Source organism: Mercurialis annua, linkage group LG5, assembly GCF_937616625.2.
Source record: "Mercurialis annua linkage group LG5, ddMerAnnu1.2, whole genome shotgun sequence".
NCBI classification, from domain to species: domain Eukaryota; kingdom Viridiplantae; phylum Streptophyta; class Magnoliopsida; order Malpighiales; family Euphorbiaceae; genus Mercurialis; species Mercurialis annua.
In genome coordinates this window covers 16,475,765-16,495,308 of record NC_065574.1, presented here as the reverse complement: position 1 = coordinate 16,495,308, position 19,544 = coordinate 16,475,765, and the positions used below count along the sequence as shown (strand labels likewise).

General features: G+C 34.3%; 2 protein-coding genes across 2 annotated transcripts; one reads left to right on the top strand and one right to left on the bottom strand.

Annotated features, from left to right (window-relative positions):
* Positions 1–730: 730 nt before the first annotated feature.
* LOC126683378 (glycine cleavage system H protein 2, mitochondrial) lies at positions 731–3,545 on the top strand. Its single transcript, XM_050379250.2, has 3 exons — positions 731–973; positions 2,177–2,436; positions 3,158–3,545. The coding sequence occupies exons 1-3, from the start codon at positions 895–897 to the stop codon at positions 3,284–3,286; spliced, it is 468 nt and encodes a 155-aa protein (XP_050235207.1). The 5' UTR covers positions 731–894; the 3' UTR covers positions 3,287–3,545.
* A 12,792-nt stretch (positions 3,546–16,337) lies between these two features.
* Positions 16,338–17,661, bottom strand: LOC126681593 (uncharacterized mitochondrial protein AtMg00810-like). Its single transcript, XM_050377140.1, has 3 exons — positions 17,349–17,661; positions 17,111–17,182; positions 16,338–16,543 (listed from the first exon to the last, which is right to left on the bottom strand). The coding sequence occupies exons 1-3, from the start codon at positions 17,659–17,661 to the stop codon at positions 16,338–16,340; spliced, it is 591 nt and encodes a 196-aa protein (XP_050233097.1).
* Between the last annotated feature and the right edge of the window lie 1,883 nt (positions 17,662–19,544).

Here is a 19,544-nt window from a genome sequence, read left to right as displayed (position 1 = left end):
CTTCAAAATATATTCCTTAAAGAACTCCAACATGTCAGATCTCACTGCTATAGAAAAGGAGTGAAGGTATGCCTTTACACACATTCAATACATCTTTTTCCAGCTTAAACATAAGCTGGCTTAAGCATCGGAGAGTTAATCGAACCATCCCCGTCTAATCAGTTATCTACCTTATTTTGTAGGTCACAACCGTCAAGTGGAGTCAACAATCCATCATTTATGTTTTAAAGATTTATATAATATATAAATTTAATTTAATAATTTCCAGCATCTGCAGTTATTAAATAAAATTATTTAATTAAATTTTTAAGAAGATCAATTTATTATTTTCAGAATTTAAAATTAAGCACTTAACTTTAAGCACTTAATTTTCAATTTTATCAACAATTTGCATCTCCTAAACACATCTTTTTCAACTTTAAAGATCATACTACTAATACACTATATATCTCAAATGGTATATATGTTAGCTAGCATTTTGCTGAAGTCGTGCGATCAATCCCTCTCACAAACGCCAAAAATCTCCTTTCTCCAAATGATAAAAAGAGAAACGTTAAGGATCGTTCGGACCCGATATTGAATTTTAAGCCTTAAGTAAGATCTACACCTAATATTTTAGGGGCTTTTCCAAAAATATGCACGCCTTTGCACCGCAGGGTTACTTGTTTTAGCTTTCCATTTAAAAATCCAAAACACAAGAAAATATATAAAAATTATAAAAAAAAACCCACCAACCCTCTAGTGCTGGTGTTGTGAAACACACTCGAATAAAACGATACCAATAATATAACAAGTTGGTGGAGGCGCACCGAGTGAGGACCGAGTACTGTAGTTTGTTGCTTTACAAAACAGAAGCTATTCAAAGGGTTTGCTGTGCATTGGTAATCTATAACAATGGCTACAAGATCCGTATGGGCTTCCAGGGCTGCTTCTTACCTCAGGATTTCTGTCTTCAACAGAGGATTCGCTTCTGGTAAATTATTTTTTGTTGTGATCATGTGTTCATACATATACGTACTGTTACATGGTTTTCACTTAGATTTAGATCTTATGTCTCTTACTATGTCTGTTCAGACTGTTTGATCTTTGTCTCATTACATTTTAGTGCAAAGATTTGATCTTTGCATTTGGGTTGTGCTTTGATTTTAGAATATCATTAGCTTTTTGCAGAAATGAATGTGTTGCCAATCACTGATCGATCTGGTTTTTATTTATGCATTCATTTTGTCTTCAAAAGAAACATATACCAATATAGAAAGATGGAGAATTTGGGAATGATTGAATGATTTAAGTTATTGTTAAATCAGTAAAGGTGGCATGATTCTTTTCATGTTGTTCGGTATCGAGTGATTGCAAGTCGTTCGCTTGTATATACTGCGGAAATGACATTTTCATGTATTGTGAGAAACCAAAAAGATTAGTATTTACTGCAAACTAGATGAAAATTTTGATACAATAAATTTTACTTTTTTCTGTACAAGCGAGATCCGGTTTTGGACCAATGCATTTTCTGTTTCACAGCATGGCTCTTTGTTCTGCATATGTGTGTTCTTCAGTTGTAGCTATTCTATTTGACAATGTACAGCAGCACGTCCCTTATGCAAGCGGAATACACCAGCTACAGTGAAGAGAAAAAGCTAATTAACATAGGAAGAATACAAACATAAGCATTGAGTTTAGCAACTCTTCTGATCCGTATCTGCTTTCAAAGGAAGAGCAGCTTCATTGCTTTTTTCATCGCTAGCTTCAAATGTTCACATTCCTCAATGTCTTGCATTATTTTCTTTACCGGGTTAAGTTCAGCTGTTCATATCGGTATAAATAGAGATCATCCCCATTCTGGTGGATGTATAATAATCTTAAACTGTTAAGACTCTCGAGGCCGAAAATACCATCTGTAGATGGATCACTATAATATATCTTTTCTACTATTATATTCTTGCAAGCAGTGCCTGCTATTAGGTTTCAAATTGACAGCATTATAGTTACAATTCTACGCCTTTTCATTGAGCTAACCTATTCTTTCTGAAACCAAATGCATTGATCTCTCGCATTTATCTTCTGTCTTGCACATGATTCTGTCCCATATCTCTCTTTCTCAAAATTGGAAAATTGTTTTGATTTTGTTGAACTTGAGGAATTATTACTTTTGCTTACAGCTTACATTTCATTGCAGTTGTAAAAGATCTGAAGTATGCAGATAGCCATGAATGGGTAAAAATAGATGGTAATTCTGCCACTGTTGGTATAACCGACCATGCTCAAGATCATTTGGGTGATGTTGTGTTTGTTGAATTACCGGAGGTGGGTGCTGCTGTCACACAGGGAGAGGGTTTTGGTGCAGTTGAAAGTGTCAAGGCTACTAGTGATATAAATTGTCCTGTTTCAGGAAAAGTGATTGAAGTCAATGAAGAGCTGAACGACTCCCCTGCTCTGGTAAGTCCTCTTATGTGATGCCTTACTGTTAATCTCTTTGCTTTTATACGTTGATTTGGACTTCTTGTTTACAGTTTTGGTACATTTTGTTATTTTGTTTTTTTCTTCGTCTTAGTGCTTCTTTTTGAATGGTTTGACGACCCTGTTGTTTATGCTTTAGAAATTGGATAAAATTTAATATTCATATGCTTTTCAAACTGGATATTATCTAATTTCTCTCTGTTTTTCAAATTTCAGTTTAACATGTTCTATGTATAGCCTTAGAATTATACTTTGGTTGTCCTTGTCGATAACAGACCAGAAACTCCATTATGTTCTACAACTTTGCAAATGAGGAGAGATTTCTTTGATAATTGCTGCTGCTTTGCTGGACAGCTTCTGCTTGGCAGGCTATGTTTGAGTTATATGGTTGTGATCTTATAATTTGATGTTGCCATGATTTCCTATTCAGTATTCTGTCTTGTGGCGTTATTTACTCGCTAATTGCAAACAATCCATCCATGAAAGTTTTGTCATACAGAGTTACGGTATGCTATTGGTAGATGATCCCAGGTCCAAGTTTGTTATCATTTAAAGATTTTAGTATTTTCTGTTTCCATCTTTCCTTTAAAATTTTGGCTAAATTGGTTTTTCTGCGTTAACAACTCATACCCGAGAAAAAGTTATTATTCTTTTTCTTCTGCGAAATTGTTTATTGATTGTGCAATTTGTTCTTATACAGGTCAACTCTAGTCCTTATGAAAAGGGATGGATCATAAAGGTTGAAATGAGTGATGCTGGTGAGACAAAGAATTTGAAGGACTCTGATGAGTATTCTAAATTCTGTGAAGAAGAAGATGGCCAACACTGAGTAGACCTTGGCATGGTGGAACACTGAGCATTCATCAAAAAGGGCTCTGGTTTCTCGAGTTCATGATATGCATTTCTCTCATCCAATCATGTGTTTTCTCAATTCTCTTTGTTGCAAATGATAAAACCAGTAGATTTTGCCCCTTGGAACATCGGAAATAATCCTTAGTTTTGCATGGAATAATCGGTGTTTTGTTAAATTTTGATGATTTGATTCTCTGCAAAATAATATTCGGAGGCAAGAAGCCCTTGATAGAGTATTTTATGCAGTATGGTTGAGATTCTTGCGTTTTGGTATGGATGATAGAATGCAGAAACCGTCTTTATGCGGGAGAATGCATAAAATTATCAAATATTTTGTTCATATTCAAAAAGAAAAAGGGACTTCAATGTTCTGAAACCAAACTTTATCAAAAATTAAGTAGATTTGCCTCATATTTGTCTATACATCATACTTGCAGACAAAAGGTTAACTTGTCTGTAATCACTATATTTCAATGTTTCCTTTCAATTTCGGAAATTCAGAATTTGATATTTATTATCTGTTCTTTTAAAACATCTGCATTTCGGGTTCCATGCAATACAGTCTGTCTATACCAGTTGTGAATTTTAGACACATCGAAATAGTAAAGAATAATTAAAAAACAAGGAAATAGCAAAATAGAGAAATTAACTAAAAGAGCGTAAATGGTTTGTCAAACGACTACGTTCACGTACTAATAAATGAATTTAATTCATTAATAATATCTATATTATAAAATAATGCTAGATATTTTACTTTAATGCCCAAAACCCTTATAACAATGGATTTGTTTATGAAAACTCAACAAGCAATATGCCTCGTTATAGTTGAAAAATCAATTTAAATTGACATGAATGTAATATAAACAACCTGAATCCACATAAAAATTCGGACACAAATTTTGTTGCTGATGCCTAAACCTTAACCGGTCCTGCAGCCGGTTCACTGGGCAAAACTCGCTGTAGTACTAGCTCACTCCTCGAGACAATTTTTCACTAGCCAATTCCAAGTAGAATTAGCTGTAGAGCCGGTCTACATAAGCCGCTCCCCAAAAATTTTAAATTTTCTTCAAAGACTGCTAGCACATTGCAATGCTCATCGTCATATTCTTCTTCAACAATATTTGCTTTAACAATTGGTTTTCGATAGTGGTTGCCTTTTGAATTTTTCCAACAACCAATATTTAGATGTACTTTCTTCTTACAATTAAAGATGTCCAAATTGATCATGACACGCTAACACGATTCGTCTAACATGTAAATTTGGTGAATTTGGGTTGAAGTTTAGCGGGTTAATGTCGAAAACATATCAGCCCATTTACGACACAAAATCAATGGGCCGTGTTAGGTGTTGACTCGCGAACCAATCTAACTTGTGTTACCTGTTTACAAATTATATTATTTATAATAAAATAGAAACTAAATAGTTATAATTTCATAAAATAAAAAATAAAATTATATTAATATATAAATAAAATAAATGATATTAAAATTTTATAATTTTTTTTCCAAGGTAGATATATTAGTACAGGGAGACCAAAAGTATGATTACAATACTATGAAAAAGAAAAAACTTAAAGAGAAAAATTAGAGATATGTAGATGTTTGACCGATCGTTAGCCTATGCGCCTCTTGATTGAACCGACGATTGATATGCTTAAACTGACAATCTTGAAAACGATGTTGAAGATGTCAAATATCCTGACAGATACCCCAAGCCTGACCAATTTGCACAGAGTGAGAATCAATAGACTGAAATACTTGAAGAGCGTCCGTTTGCAAGACTATAGAATACCAGTGTTTAGATATAGCCCAGGCCATAGCCTCTCGAACAACTAAAAATCCCAATATTCCTGGATCCCATATACTACGGAAAGTAGAATAAAACTTGCCTTTGACTGCTCCGGAAGATGAATAAGCAACCGCCGCAATAGTACCAAATTTATATTGAGAAGAGACTGCAACATCAACTTTTATAAGAAATTTTTTTATAATTTGAGTATTAATTAATAAATTTGAGATTAAAGTTATATTTATATCGTTAAGCTATTTTTAAATACAAAGTGGGTCATGATAGTCATGTCTTGTAATTATTCGTGTAATTGTGTTAATCGTGTTATATGTCTATCTTAACGTATTAATCGTGTCATGTCGTATCACTCGTTTAAATTCGTGTTTTGTTAGGGTTGAAAATTTTAAACAAGACTTGAGCGTAAAGAACGGGTTTTGGTGAGAGATTTTCGGATGCTAAAATTCGAGTGAACCTAAAAAAAGGAAATGTAAAATTCCTTTTATACTAATTATTGTTTAGAGTGTGCAAGGTCATGGGTCAAATAACAAATGTCAACTGAAATAGAGCCTTGACCGAGTCTTGGAGAATGGAAGAGCTCGAAATTCTCATTGATGGTCTAAGTCCGATGTAACAAGCCCAATAGCCAATATTTTATAGAGGAAATTACACCCCTTACCTCTTTTTCTATTTTCTTTGCAAAATCACTCCTTCAAAATTTATATTATCAAACGTGTCTTATTTTAGTTTTTCCTTTCCAGAAATACGCTTATTCTTGCCAACTACATCCAAGCAGCTCACATATGTTCATTTGTTTACTAACCATGAAATGCAATTTTTCTGGCCACTGCATGCATTTAGCATGATTCATATTATTTTGTCAAACCAATTTCTTTATTTTGTGTTCCTTTTCTATAAATTTTTTTATACAATACATATATTTATAGTATTTAATTATTATTTTTATTAGTTATTATATTTATTTATTATATTTATTTTTTTGTTTATATATATATTTTTATATTAGTAATTCTTTGATTTTTTTTATTATTCAAATTACTTATTTTGATCCCTGTTTTTAATTTTTATTTAATAATTTCAACTTTTTTGTATTTTTTATTATCTATTATTTATTTATTTCTTATTTGCATGAGAAATATTAAAATTAATTCATTTTTAATGAATTTAAATTGCCTAAATTATACACATGTCTTTTGAAATTAAACACTCAATTTTTTATATTTAATTTTTTATACTTGGCCACTTGTTATCTAATTTTAGACACATGTATTTAATAGTTAAAAACTTATTTTTTTTCTTATTTCAACTAAGTTAAAAACTTATAGTTAAACCTTATTCTTTTTATTCTTATAAACTGAGACAATTATTTTCTGTATTTATACATTTATCATTCTAATTTTAAATTTACAGTTTTAAAATTTGTTTTTATCTTATTATTTTATTATTTATATACTCCTTTTTTACTATATAATTTGTATTCATATACTTGTCATTTTGGTTTTAGCTTTTTAATTTAATGTTTAAAATTTGTTTCATTATATAATTTTTTATTTGTTTAATTTTTTGTATATTTATTTTTCATTTATTTTGAAATACTTTATAATTATTAAACAATTACAATTATGTTCAAATACCATAAAATGAAATACCAATTAAAAAAAATCAAAATAAAAGTAAAACACAACAAATACGAAGAACAACTATAGAGTAACTAATGAGCTACTAATTAGCAACCAATGATCTACCATTGAGCTGTCAATAATTAACTAAAGAAAAACTAACTAATAAGCTACTAAAGAATAATCAAAAAGCAACTGATGAGCAACCAAAAATCAACAAACAATTAACTAATGATCAATCAAAAATTTATGTTTAAAACATTGTAATCAAAATATGATGAGAGTTTTATTTTCTAAAATGTAACAAATTTAATTTTATTTCTTCAATAATATTATTTTTGATTTATTTTAGTTTTGATATAATTAATGTTTAAGTTTAGAGCAAATTACTCTAAAGACTCTCACATTTGTAATAATTCACTGTTTGATAACTCTTATTTGAAAATCAAACGATTTGATACCTTAGTTGTCATGTCGTCAACAATTAGGGGTTTTTGTTAGTTCCGTTAATAGTTTGATGTCCACTTTCAAATAATTTCGTACCTCACTTTCAATTATATTAACGATTTAGTACCTCACTTTCAACTATGTCAACGATTTAGTACCTCAATTTATACATATGGATACATCATATTTAGTTTCATCAACGATTTGATACCTATATTTAACAGAAGTTTGTAAGTGTTTGTAAAATTAAAACTGAGATACCAAATCGTTAGATTTTTCAACAAGAGATACCAAATTGTGGATTATGACAAATATGAGGGGGTTTAGAGTAATTTGCTCTTAAGTTTATAATGTTATAAGGTTGCTCGCTTAGTGACGACAACGTGTGTGCATCTCCAATTAAACATGTGTTGTTTCATTAATATTCTCTAGTAGTAATGCTTTATTCCAACAAGTTATAGTTCAATAGTTTAAATGTTGGATAATATTCTGTCAAGATTGTGAGTTTAATTTTTTTCATAAGCGCGCTCCCTAATTATAAAAAAATAGCACAGATTCATAAAATCAAAAATAAGTAAAATTTATTATATTAATTTTTTAATTTTATTAAAATAAAATTTTCTAAATGAATTTTAAAATGCTGAATTTTTTAAAATTATACTACAATATTTTAAAGAAAAATGATAATTTACATAAAAATTATTTTAACAAAATTAATATTTTAATTGTTTTTAGTAATTAGAAAGGGAAAGCACTTTCAGAAGAAATTGAATCGACGCTCTATGTGATGTTTCAACTAAATTAAAGTAATTTCAAATAATTTTTTTTCTTTCTAATTATTATTTAAGAATTCAAAAATAAAATTTATGTAATATAAAATTTATTTTAAAATAATTTAAAAAGACAAACACTTAATATAAATTAGTTATTCTAACATATTTTGATTTGAACTAAAAATGGAGACACGTAGTATGAGGTGGACAAGCCATGTTGATTATGTAACATGACAATAGCGTATAATTGCAAAACTAAAAGTTAGAAAAGCGTAAGGCTGGCACTTTTTTGTTTGAAGCGTGTTAATGCTAAGTGTTTGACTAAAAGGATTCATAATTAAATCTATATTAAAAAGTCCATCTCTCCCTATTTTTGTGGAGCTCTCTCTACCCTAATTTTTTAGGGTTAGGGTTTCCTATCTCTTCTACCTGAAGTTTCTATCGGATTTATTCCGTTCGTTGTTTCTGTTAGTATTATGGAGGGTGAATTGGCTGATTTGTGTGCGAATATGAGTCTTACTGAGGATGAGTGTGTTGCTATTACTCTCGAAGATGTGGTTGATGAGAATCTAGAAACGAAAGCTAACTTGAGCGTGGTGGGGAAACTGTTAACGAGGAAGCCGTATAACATTGCACATATGCGGAATGCATTAACTAGTGCATGGAAACTGATCAAGGGTTTTGATTTAAGAGATATTGGTGATAATTTGTTTGTGTGTGAATTTCGTTCTATGGCTGACAAAACTAGGGTTCTCCGCGAGGCATCGTGGCACTTTGATAAACAACTAATCATCTTCGAACCTATGAGTGGTAACATGCAACCCAATAATATGGGATTGCAGAGCTGCCCATTCTGGATACGTATTTATGATTTGCCCATGAACTGTCGTGGGAATGCTGCTATAAGGAAGATTGGGGGTAAGGTTGGGAGAGTTATTGATCTGAATGAGGAAGATGGACGGTGGAACAGGTATAATAGAGTTCGTGTCTTAGTTGATACGACTAAGCCGTTGATTAGAGGTACCAAGATCATTAACCCGCTTGGGGATCATTGCTGGATCTCTTTCAAGTACGAAAGAATCCAAAATTTTTGCTATTGGTGTGGCTTCTTAGACCATACACTAGCTGATTGTGAGTCGAAGCCGGATGAAACGGAGGTGTCTGAGTGGCCTTATGGACCTGGAATTAGGGCTACGCCTCGCAAACGAACAATGATGGGTCAAAAATATGAGGCAGGTCAGTCTAGTAATAGCAGGAGCAGTTTTGCAGGTATTGCTGAGGTGCAAACATCTCCTGCAGTTGATACTCCCTCCACGGCTAGGAGGGTTTTAGATATGAGTGATATTGTTGAAGATCCTTTTGTCTCCACAGTTAACCTCCAAAAAGAGAAGAGTGTGGTGGAGGTAGCTAATGTTGCTGTTTCAACGATGACGGGTATAACAGATCCTATGCATGGAAATTTTGTGGAGGTTGGAGTTTCACAAGTACAAGATACCAACCAGATTTCTGTGTTAGCTGAGAAATCAAAATCCAGTACTCCTAATCCACAGCAGCAAGGTGAAAAATCTATAAGGAAGAGTACGTGGACGCGCAGTAAAGGTCCGAGAAGTGGGGTGAGTGATGTTGGAGAAGGCTCGAAGTCAAACAGAGTCTCAAAAAGATCACTGGTGGAAGCCCATATTATGTCTGATTCAGATAATCTTTTCTCAAAGAAAGCTAGAGATGGACTACTGAATAAGTTTGACAACATTGAGATATCGGCGGAGACTGACGAGCAGTCTCGCCGGGAGAAATATCTACTTATGTTATGAGTTGCTTTGCGTTGATCACTTTTAGAAATATCTCGGGATGCCCACCATGATTGGTCGATCTAAAAAGCCCATTTTTGCTTTTCTAAAAGACCGTTTGCATAAGCGTGTCCTAGGTTGGAAGGAGAGGTTTCTATCAAAGGCAGGGAGAGAGGTATTAATTAAGTCAATTGCGCAATCTATTCCTACTTATGTTATGAGTTGCTTTGCGTTGCCTTCCACGTTTTGTTCTGAGATGCAGAGTATTATCTCTAAATTCTGGTGGAGTGGTACGGATGATAAAAGGAAAATTCCATGGATCAGTTGGAATATGATTTGTAAAGCTAAAAAAGATGGCGGCCTTGGGTTTCGGAATCTGAGAGCGTTTAATCTTGCTATGCTTGCTAAGCAGGCGTGGCGGCTAATTCAGAATCCTGAAAGTCTATGCGCTCGTGTGTTTAAAGCGAAGTACTACCCAACTTCGGATTTTCTTCAGGCTAGCGGCAGACGTGGAGCTAGCTTCGTGTGGCAGAGTATTATGGATGGGAAAGCAGTCATTGATTCGGGAGCAGCATGGAGGATTGGTGATGGTCGTTCTGTGGATGATAGGAAAGGCAACTGGATCATTCCGGCGACTTACATGAAACCGATTGGTCCTTTAAATGTTCCAGAGGAGTGCAAGGTTATTCATTTTATCAATGTCAATTCTGCTTGTTGGGATCAAAATCCAGTACTCCTCATGCACAGCAGCAAGGTGAAAAATCTATAAGGAAGAGTACGTGGACGTGCAGTAAAGGTCCGAGAAGTGGGGTGAGTGATGTTGGAGAAGGCTCGAAGTCAAACGGAGTCTCAAAAAGATCACTGGTGGAAGCCCATATTATGTCTGATTCAGATAATCTTTTCTCAAAGAAAGCTAGAGATGGACTACTGAATAAGTTTGACAACATTGAGATATCGGCGGAGACTGACGAGCAGTCTCGCCGGGAGACTGACGAGCAGTCTCGCCGGAAGCAATGAAACTCCTCAGCTGGAACCTCCAAGGTGCGGGGAATCCTTGGACGGTACGTGCTCTAAAAATTTTTGTTACTAATAATTCCCCGGATCTCTTCTTCTTAATGGAAACAAAACTTGTTGATAAAAAGTTAGCTTCCATTAAGAGGAATTTTCAGTTTTTTGACTCTTTTTCTGATGATTGTGTTGGCCGTAAAGGTGGATTGATTTTGTTCTGGAAAAAATCCAATACTGTTGACATTATTGATTTTTCTAATAATCATATTTCTTTTAATGCTTTTGATGCTACGGTTAATCTTAATTGGGTTGGCATCGGATTGTATGGATGGCCGGAGAGTAATAGGAAGCACCTCACTTGTGATCTTTTAAGAGAGGTTTGTCGGAATGTTAACAAACCGCTGCTCTTATTTGGTGATTTTAATATGTGTTTATCTCATGTTGAAAAAATGGGTGGTCGTCTGAGAGACCAAAAAGAAATAGATGGATTTCTAGGGGCTATTCATGATTGTGGAATCGATGATCTGGGGTACGAGGGAGTTGCGTTTACTTGGTCGAATATGCATGCTGCGGGGCAAAACATACAAGCTCGTTTGGACAGATTTTTCGGCAATGCTCTATGGCAGGAGATGTACTGGGGCTGGAGAGTTCATCATTTGGCTAAAAAAAGATCTTATCATTGTCCTATTCTTGTGTGCACGTTAAATGAAGCTACTTCAGAATCGCCAAAACCGTACAGGTTTGAGAAAATGTGGATGGCTCACGACTGTTTTGAAGAAGCTGTTGCATCGTCGTGTGTCAAGCTACTGGGCAGGAGTTTATGGGCAAGATGGTTTCATGTGGCGAGAATCTGAAGTCATGGGCTTACCATAATATTGGCAGTGTCCGTCGAAAACTCAAAGATTCGATGGCAGCTCTTAAGAGTCTTCAGGACAGTAATGTGTCTTCCTCTACAGATAATGAAATATGTGCTCTAAATGCTGAAATTGATGAGCTGCTTTATAGGGAGGAAACTTTGTGGAAGCAACGCTCTCACGCTGATTGGCTTAAGGATGGTGACCGCAATACCAATTTCTTTCACCACAAAGCTTCTAACCGGAAAAAAACCAATACCATTCATCGTTTGCGTGACGATTTGGGTCACTGGCGTTCAGGTGAAGCCATTTCAGTGGTGGTGTCCGAGTATTTTCGCAAGCTTTTTATGACGTCTGATCCATCAAGGCAAGAAGAAGTAGTTGGCTGCATGGATTCTCAGCTTACTGCGAGCCAAATTGCGAAGTTACAACTCCCGTTTTGTGAAACTGAGATTGTTGAGGCGCTTAAGCAGATGGGACCTACTAAGGCACCAGGGCCTGATGGAACGCCTGCTCTTTTCTACAAATCCTACTGGCACATTGTTGGTAAGGATGTGGTCTCCACTGTCCTTAATGTTTTACAAACTGGAATCATGCCTGCAGGTATGAATCATACTTTCATTACTCTTATTCCTAAGAAATCCTCTCCGGAGTCGATGAAAGATCTTCGTCCTATTAGTTTATGTAACGTTGTTTATAAGCTAATAGCCAAGGTCCTAGCTAACCGTTTAAAAAGAGTTTTGTCTAGTTTGATCAATGAATCGCAGAGTGCTTTTGTGCCTGGAAGACTTATCACGGATAATGCTTTAGTAGCTTTTGAGTTGTTCCACTCCATGGCTAAACGATCCCAAGGCAGGCGAGGTTCGGTGGCTCTCAAACTCGATATGAGTAAAGCGTATGACAGGGTGGAGTGGAGTTTTATTGCAAAAGCCATGACTCATACGGGCTTCCCGGATCACTTCACTAATCTCATCACTACCTGCATTTCCTCGGTTACTTTCTCTTTTCTCATCAATGGGATCCCATATGGTTTCTTGCAGCCGCAGCGTGGCCTCCGCCAAGGTGATCCACTTTCGCCGTATCTGTTCCTTTTCTGCATGGAAGGTTTCTCGGCTCTTCTCCGGCAGGGAGTTCACAACGGCCTCATCTCCGGAAGCAGGCTTTGCAGAGGTGGTCCGAAGATAAACCACCTTTTCTTCGCGGATGACAGCGTGTTATTTGCTCAGGCGACTAGCAGCGAATGTCAAGCTCTAAAAAGTATCTTCGGTGTCTTCGAAGCTGCTTCTGGTCAATGTATCAATTTTGATAAATCTGAATTGTTGTTTAGTACAGGGGTCTCACAGGCTAACCGTCAGTCTATTCAGCAAATTCTCAATTTTCAGGTAGTTGATCACTTTTAGAAATATCTCGGGATGCCCACCATGATTGGTCGATCTAAAAAGCCCATTTTTGCTTTTCTAAAAGACCGTTTGCATAAGCGTGTCCTAGGTTGGAAGGAGAGGTTTCTATCAAAGGCAGGGAGAGAGGTATTAATTAAGTCAATTGCGCAATCTATTCCTACTTATGTTATGAGTTGCTTTGCGTTGCCTTCCACGTTTTGTTCTGAGATGCAGAGTATTATCTCTAAATTCTGGTGGAGTGGTACGGATGATAAAAGGAAAATTCCATGGATCAGTTGGAATATGATTTGTAAAGCTAAAAAAGATGGCGGCCTTGGGTTTCGGAATCTGAGAGCGTTTAATCTTGCTATGCTTGCTAAGCAGGCGTGGCGGCTAATTCAGAATCCTGAAAGTCTATGCGCTCGTGTGTTTAAAGCGAAGTACTACCCAACTTCGGATTTTCTTCAGGCTAGCGGCAGACGTGGAGCTAGCTTCGTGTGGCAGAGTATTATGGATGGGAAAGCAGTCATTGATTCGGGAGCAGCATGGAGGATTGGTGATGGTCGTTCTGTGGATGTTAGGAAAGGCAACTGGATCATTCCGGCGAGTTACATGAAACCGATTGGTCCTTTAAATGTTCCAGAGGAGTGCAAGGTTATTCATTTTATCAATGTCAATTCTGCTTGTTGGGATCGTGACAAGCTTGCTGCCGTCTTCTCCCCACAAGAAGTGATTGATATTTTAAAAATTTCGATCAGTCATAGACTTCCCCCGGATAAACTAATTTTGCCGCTTAATAAGAATGGGTTTTACTCGGTTAAATCTGGCTATTATAAGGCTGTCACCATTGTTAACAATAGGAATGCTAGTTCGTCGAGCTCAACAATCGATAATGGTTTGTGGAAAAAATTATGGCAATGTCCGGTTCAACCCAAAATCTGTCACTTTCTCTGGAGGATTGTTCATGGGTCCTTCCCCTGCAATGATAATCTCATCAAGAAAGCTATACCGGTCGCTAATTGGTGTCCTAGATGTGGTGTATCGCCTGAAACAGATTTGCACGCGTTGAAGGACTGCGAGGAGGTCAGAGGTTTGTGGCTTCTGTCGCCGCTAAGTCTTCGGGTAGATCGCTGTCTAGTTTCTTCGATGGTGAAATGGCTGACGAATATGTTTACTAAAATCAAGGCTGAGGCTCTTTCGTCTTTTATTTTGAGTTTGTGGGTTATTTGGAACGATCGCAATAATATCGTCTTCGAAAATCCTAGGTTGCCATTTCAGTTCCTCTTTCGCGGCGTCCCTGCTCTTTGTAGCCGTGCTGATTCACAGCAGGTTCGTATCCCTCGAGCAAACGTCCCTTTAACTTGGCAAGCTCCTCCGTTGAACTCGATTAAAATCAACTCTGACGCTGCCACTGCTGCTCATAAAAGTCTGTCCGTCGCTAGTGCAGTGTGCAGAGATCATAAGGGCTCAGTTGTGAAGTGTGGGGTTGCTGTGATTCATGGTGTGACTGATCCTGAGTTAGCCGAAGCTTTAGCTGTCCGTTTGGGTCTCCAACTTGCTGCTGATATCCAGTGCTCTCAGGTGATCATCGAGGCTGATGCGCTGGAGGTTATTTCTCGTCTTCAACAACCTGATCGTGCTATAGATAATGTGCAACTTATCATCGATGACTGTTTAGCCTTAGCTACGAATCGCAATGTTGTTTTTCAACATATTCGTAGAGAATGCAATCAAGTTGCTCATGCCCTTGCTAAATGGGGTATCTTCTTTGGAAGAGATTGTAATTTTGACGATGAACTTCCATTTCCGGTCAATGAACTCGTTTCTTCAATTCGTTAATCAATAAATTTCTGTTTTCCTCTCAAAAAAAGTGTTTGACTAAAAGGAGTATATCTATAAGTAACCCTATTTTATATATCAAATTTATTTGGGGATTATGATAAAAGTACCTAAAATTTTAAAAATATTTACAAAAGTACTCATAGATTTTTTTCAATTTTAAAAATATCAACTGATTTAAAACTATTTACAACACTACCAAAAAATGAAAATTATTTACAAAAATACGATATGCATAATGTCGGTATAATTTTGGTATAATTTCGGTATATTAAAACTATAAATCAGAAATTTAAAAATAGTATTTGGTTTTTTATTAGTATAATTTTAGTATACTTTTAGTATATCGTTATACTTTTTTATATATTTTCTAGTTGATAACATGTACATTTTTTATATATATATTTTCCTATAGTTGATAATGAACTAGAAAATTTGTATATTGTTGGTATAATTTTAGTATATTAGTGTAATTTTTAGTATACGATTTTTTGTAATGTTGGTGTAATTTTTATCTAATATAAATAAAATATTTTGATGTGTATACTCTTGTACACTGTTGGTATAATTTTGAAATATTATTTATTTAATTTTTAGTATACAATTTGATGTAATTTTAGTAAATTTTTTATTTAATATTAATAAAATTTCAATATGTTCCGATTGGTATAATGTTGGTATAATGTTAGTATACTTTTAGTTTATAAGTATACTGACATTATACCAATAGTATACACCCTATGTTTGTAATTGTTTAATTTTAGGTATTTTTGTAAATATTTTTAAATCAAGTAAGATTTTTGTAAATGAAAAAAGTCAACATGTATTTTTGTACTCCCTCCGTCCCGTAAAGATAGAAAAAGTAGCTACTTTTTTTATCTCACAAAGATAGAAAAAATAATGTTAGTTAACTATAAAATTATTAAAATATCCTTATATCAACATTAATTTTTATCTCACAAAGATAGAAAAAATAGTGTTAGTTAACTATAAAATTATTAAAATATCCTTATATCAACATTAATTAATTTAAAGTTTCAATATATGCTTTTTATACATCTAAAATCCTATTGGTTAATATTTATATAGTAGCTTTGGGTTGTGTGAATCACTAATTTATTATAATTTACTTTAAAAAATTAAAAGGACAATTTAGAAAAAATATCACAAATTACCTATAATTAACTACTTTCTTAATTCTTGTGAAAGAGCTACTTTTTCTATCTTTACGGGATGGAGGGAGTAATTATTTTCATTTTTTTTTGGTAAATGGTGTAATTTTCTCAATTTATTGAGGGTATTGTTCATACCGACGCAAAAGAGTAGTACATGAATTAAGCTGGACTGATTTGAATAGCCCATAAACTTTATTTTATTGGGAAATTTACACCCTATACTACGAAAGAGTAAAATATTTATAACAGTACCACCTCATTTTCTCTTTACAAACAAAACTAGCTTAGTTTTTAATTTATAAAAATATTATCTTTTTTTATTCTTCATCTTCAACATTTTTTAAAACCCTAATTTTTCCTCTTCTTTTCTTCCATTAACACCCATCATTAACATCAATATCCACCTTACAAACTCACCACCACGACCCTTTACTCGCCGCCGCTGCCCTCTACTTGCCGCCGCCGCCACCACTTCCTCCTTCTCTGCTCGCGCATACCGCGGATGTCCTCCCTTCCTTCTTCGTTTTAAGAAAAATTGTATACAATCTGTATTATATACGAATTATATACAATAAAACTCTATACATATATAATCTAATTTGTATTAATTGTATACAAAATCATAGTTTTGTATACAAAAAAGATAGTATTTTCGTAAATATTTTTAAAAGATAGTATTGTTTGTAAAATGAACTTTTAGATAGTATTTTTATCAATATTCTCTATTTTTCGGTATTCATGTAAAAATCCCTATTTTATTATAAATTTTTATTTACTTTATATTTGGATGTTTGAACCTCAGTTATCAAGAATATTAAGAATTAAGAAAGTAAAGTGAAGAAGAAGATGAACACGTGAAAGAAGAGTAATTCTCATTAGAAATTAATGAATACTGTTACAACAGTATTTATAGACAGAGGTGACAGCTGTCACTTGACTATTCTCTAAACTTACAACGGCTATATTAACAAACTTCTTTAACTAACAAGAACTGCTGATGTGGCAGTAATTAAACTTAAACTTCTAATTTCTTCACTTATAAACAGCTTCTCCTTCTTGATTTAATTATCTTTAATATCCCCCCTCAAGATGGAGCATATATATCAAGTATGCCCATCTTGTTGATGAAATTATGAAACTGAGCAGTAGGTAGAGGCTTTGTGAAGAAGTCGTCAATTTGTTGTTCTGAAGCAATTGGAAACAGATGAATCAAGCCAGATTGAATCTTCTGTCTGATAATGTGACAATCCACTTCTATATGTTTAGTTCTCTCGTGAAATGCTGGATTGTGAGCCAAATAACAGGCTGACTGGTTGTCACAATATACCATTGTTGGTGTAGCATTACTTACTTTGCAGTAAGTAGGAAAGCCATTGAATCTCACATGCGACATTTGCCAATGCCCTATATTCTGCCTCTGTGCTAGATTTTGATACAGTTGCTTGCTTTTCGGTTTTCCAGGATATTAAGGAGTTTCCCAGAAAAGTACAAAAACCAATTATAGACTTCCTACTGTCAGAGCAAGTTGCCCAATCAGAGTCTGCAAATGCTTTCAACTTGAGATCATTAGATGCGGGAAAGAATAATCCTTGCCCATGTGACTTTTTAAGATATCTCAGAATTCTTCCAGTTGCAGCATAATGTTTGTCAGTAGGATAATCCATGAATTATGATAATTATTGAACTGGAAATGAGATGTCAGGCCTGGTGCTGCAAAGATAGATTAACTTCCCAACTAATCTTCTATAAGCTTGTATATCTTTGAAGTCTTCACTGTCAGCTTTATTCAATCTAGTTTCTGATGTCATTGGTGTTGAAGCTGGCTTTGATCCAATATAGCCTGTGTCTTTCAACAAGTCCATTGTATATTTCTTTTGGCATAAATTTATACCTGCCTTTGACCTGCAACCTCCAATCCTAAGAAAAACTTTAAACTGCCAAGGTCCTTGATTTTGAAAGCATCATCAAGGTAAGTTTTTACTGATTTGATATCATCCATATTATTGCCTGCCAGGATGACATCATCCACATAAATTAACAATGCTGTGAAGGACTCATTATTCTTTCTTGTGAATAATGAAGAATCTGAAGCTGTTTGATTGAACCCTTGTGATAGTAGAGCATCAGTTAGCTTCTTATTCCACTGCCTACTAGCCTGCTTCAATCCATATAATGATTTTGTTAACTTGCAGCCTAGATTGGGCTGTGTACTTGAAATTCCAAGTGGAAGCTGCATATACACTTCTTCATGAAGATCCCCATGTAGGAAGGCATTGTTGATTTCCAGTTGCTGCAAAAACCAATTCCTGGAAGCTGCAACAGCTAATAATACACGAATAGTAGACATTTTGGCAACAGGAGAAAATGTGTCAATGTAATCTATGCCATACTGTTGAGTGTAGCCTTTTGCTACTAATCTAGCCTTATGTCTCTTTATAGTTCCATCATTATTGTATTTAGTTTTATAAACCCATTTACAACCTATTGGCTGCTTTCCAACAGGTAATTTGTTAGAATCCAAGTATTATTGCTTTATAAAGCATCTAATTTCTTTTGCATTGCCTCTTTCCAATAGACATGCTTTATAACTTCACTGTATGTCTTAGGTTCTGGAACAGACTCTATTGCAACATTAAAATTTTGTGATTTGTACTAAGTTTATCAAAAGTCATAACTCTAGATAAAACATGTGGTGTGGTCTTATGTTTACTAACAGCATTAGTTTCTGGAAGTTTATAAATATAGTCCTTCAAAAAAGCAGGTTTGCTACTGACTCTAGATGACTTCCTAACTATATTTCTATTTGTTTCAATAACATTATCATTAGTAACATCATCATTAGAAACAATTGAATCATTTATATCAGTAGCAACTAAATGTTCATCAATATTATTATTATTAGTAACTAGATAACCCTAATAGACTCTGAAATATTAACATTTTCTTGAAATGGAAACAAATGCTCATAAAATCTTACATTCCTAGAAACAAAGATTTGCTTAGATTGCATATCATACAACTTATATCCTTTAGTGTTTTCTGAAAAACCTATAAATATACATTGTGTAGCTCTTGGAGTAAATTTATGTCTTTCATGTAATAAAGTTGATGCATATGCCATACAACCAAAAACTTTTAAATGATTTAAATCTGGCAATTTATTATATAGAAGCTCATATGGTGTTTTATTATCAATAATGGGAGAAGGTGTTCTATTAATAAGATATGTAGCATGTAGAACACAATCTGACCAGAAAATTAAGGCATGGATGACTGAAATTTAAGAGCTCTAGCTACATTAAGAACATGTTGATGTTTTCTCTCCACTACTGAATTTTGTTCAGGAGTGTACACGCATGATGTTTGGTGAACTATGCCTTTTTACTGATAAAATGCAACCATATCAAACTCAAGTCCAATATCACTTCTAATACATTTTACTTTGCTATCAAACTGTGTTTTTACAAGCTGACAAAAACTCTGAATTATAGCTCTAGCATCTGACTTAGCTTTCATTAAATATAACCATGTATATCTACTCTTGTCA

What these genes read in the sequence shown, in the direction of transcription:
- LOC126683378 (XM_050379250.2), top strand. Translation starts at nt 895, where the DNA reads ATGGCTACAAGATCCGTATGGGCTTCCAGGGCTGCTTCTTACCTCAGG. An exon ending in CAACAGAGGATTCGCTTCTG is followed by an intron (nt 974 to 2,176) that starts GTAAATTATTTT and finishes ATTTCATTGCAG; the next exon opens with TTGTAAAAGATCTGAAGTAT. An exon ending in TGAACGACTCCCCTGCTCTG is followed by an intron (nt 2,437 to 3,157) that starts GTAAGTCCTCTT and finishes GTTCTTATACAG; the next exon opens with GTCAACTCTAGTCCTTATGA.
- LOC126681593 (XM_050377140.1), bottom strand. Translation starts at nt 17,661, where the DNA reads ATGGATTATCCTACTGACAAACATTATGCTGCAACTGGAAGAATTCTG. An exon ending in GCTTTCCTACTTACTGCAAA is followed by an intron (nt 17,183 to 17,348) that starts GTAAGTAATGCT and finishes CAATTGCTTCAG; the next exon opens with AACAACAAATTGACGACTTC. An exon ending in TAATTTCATCAACAAGATGG is followed by an intron (nt 16,544 to 17,110) that starts GCATACTTGATA and finishes TATATAATACAG; the next exon opens with ATTGTATACAATTTTTCTTA.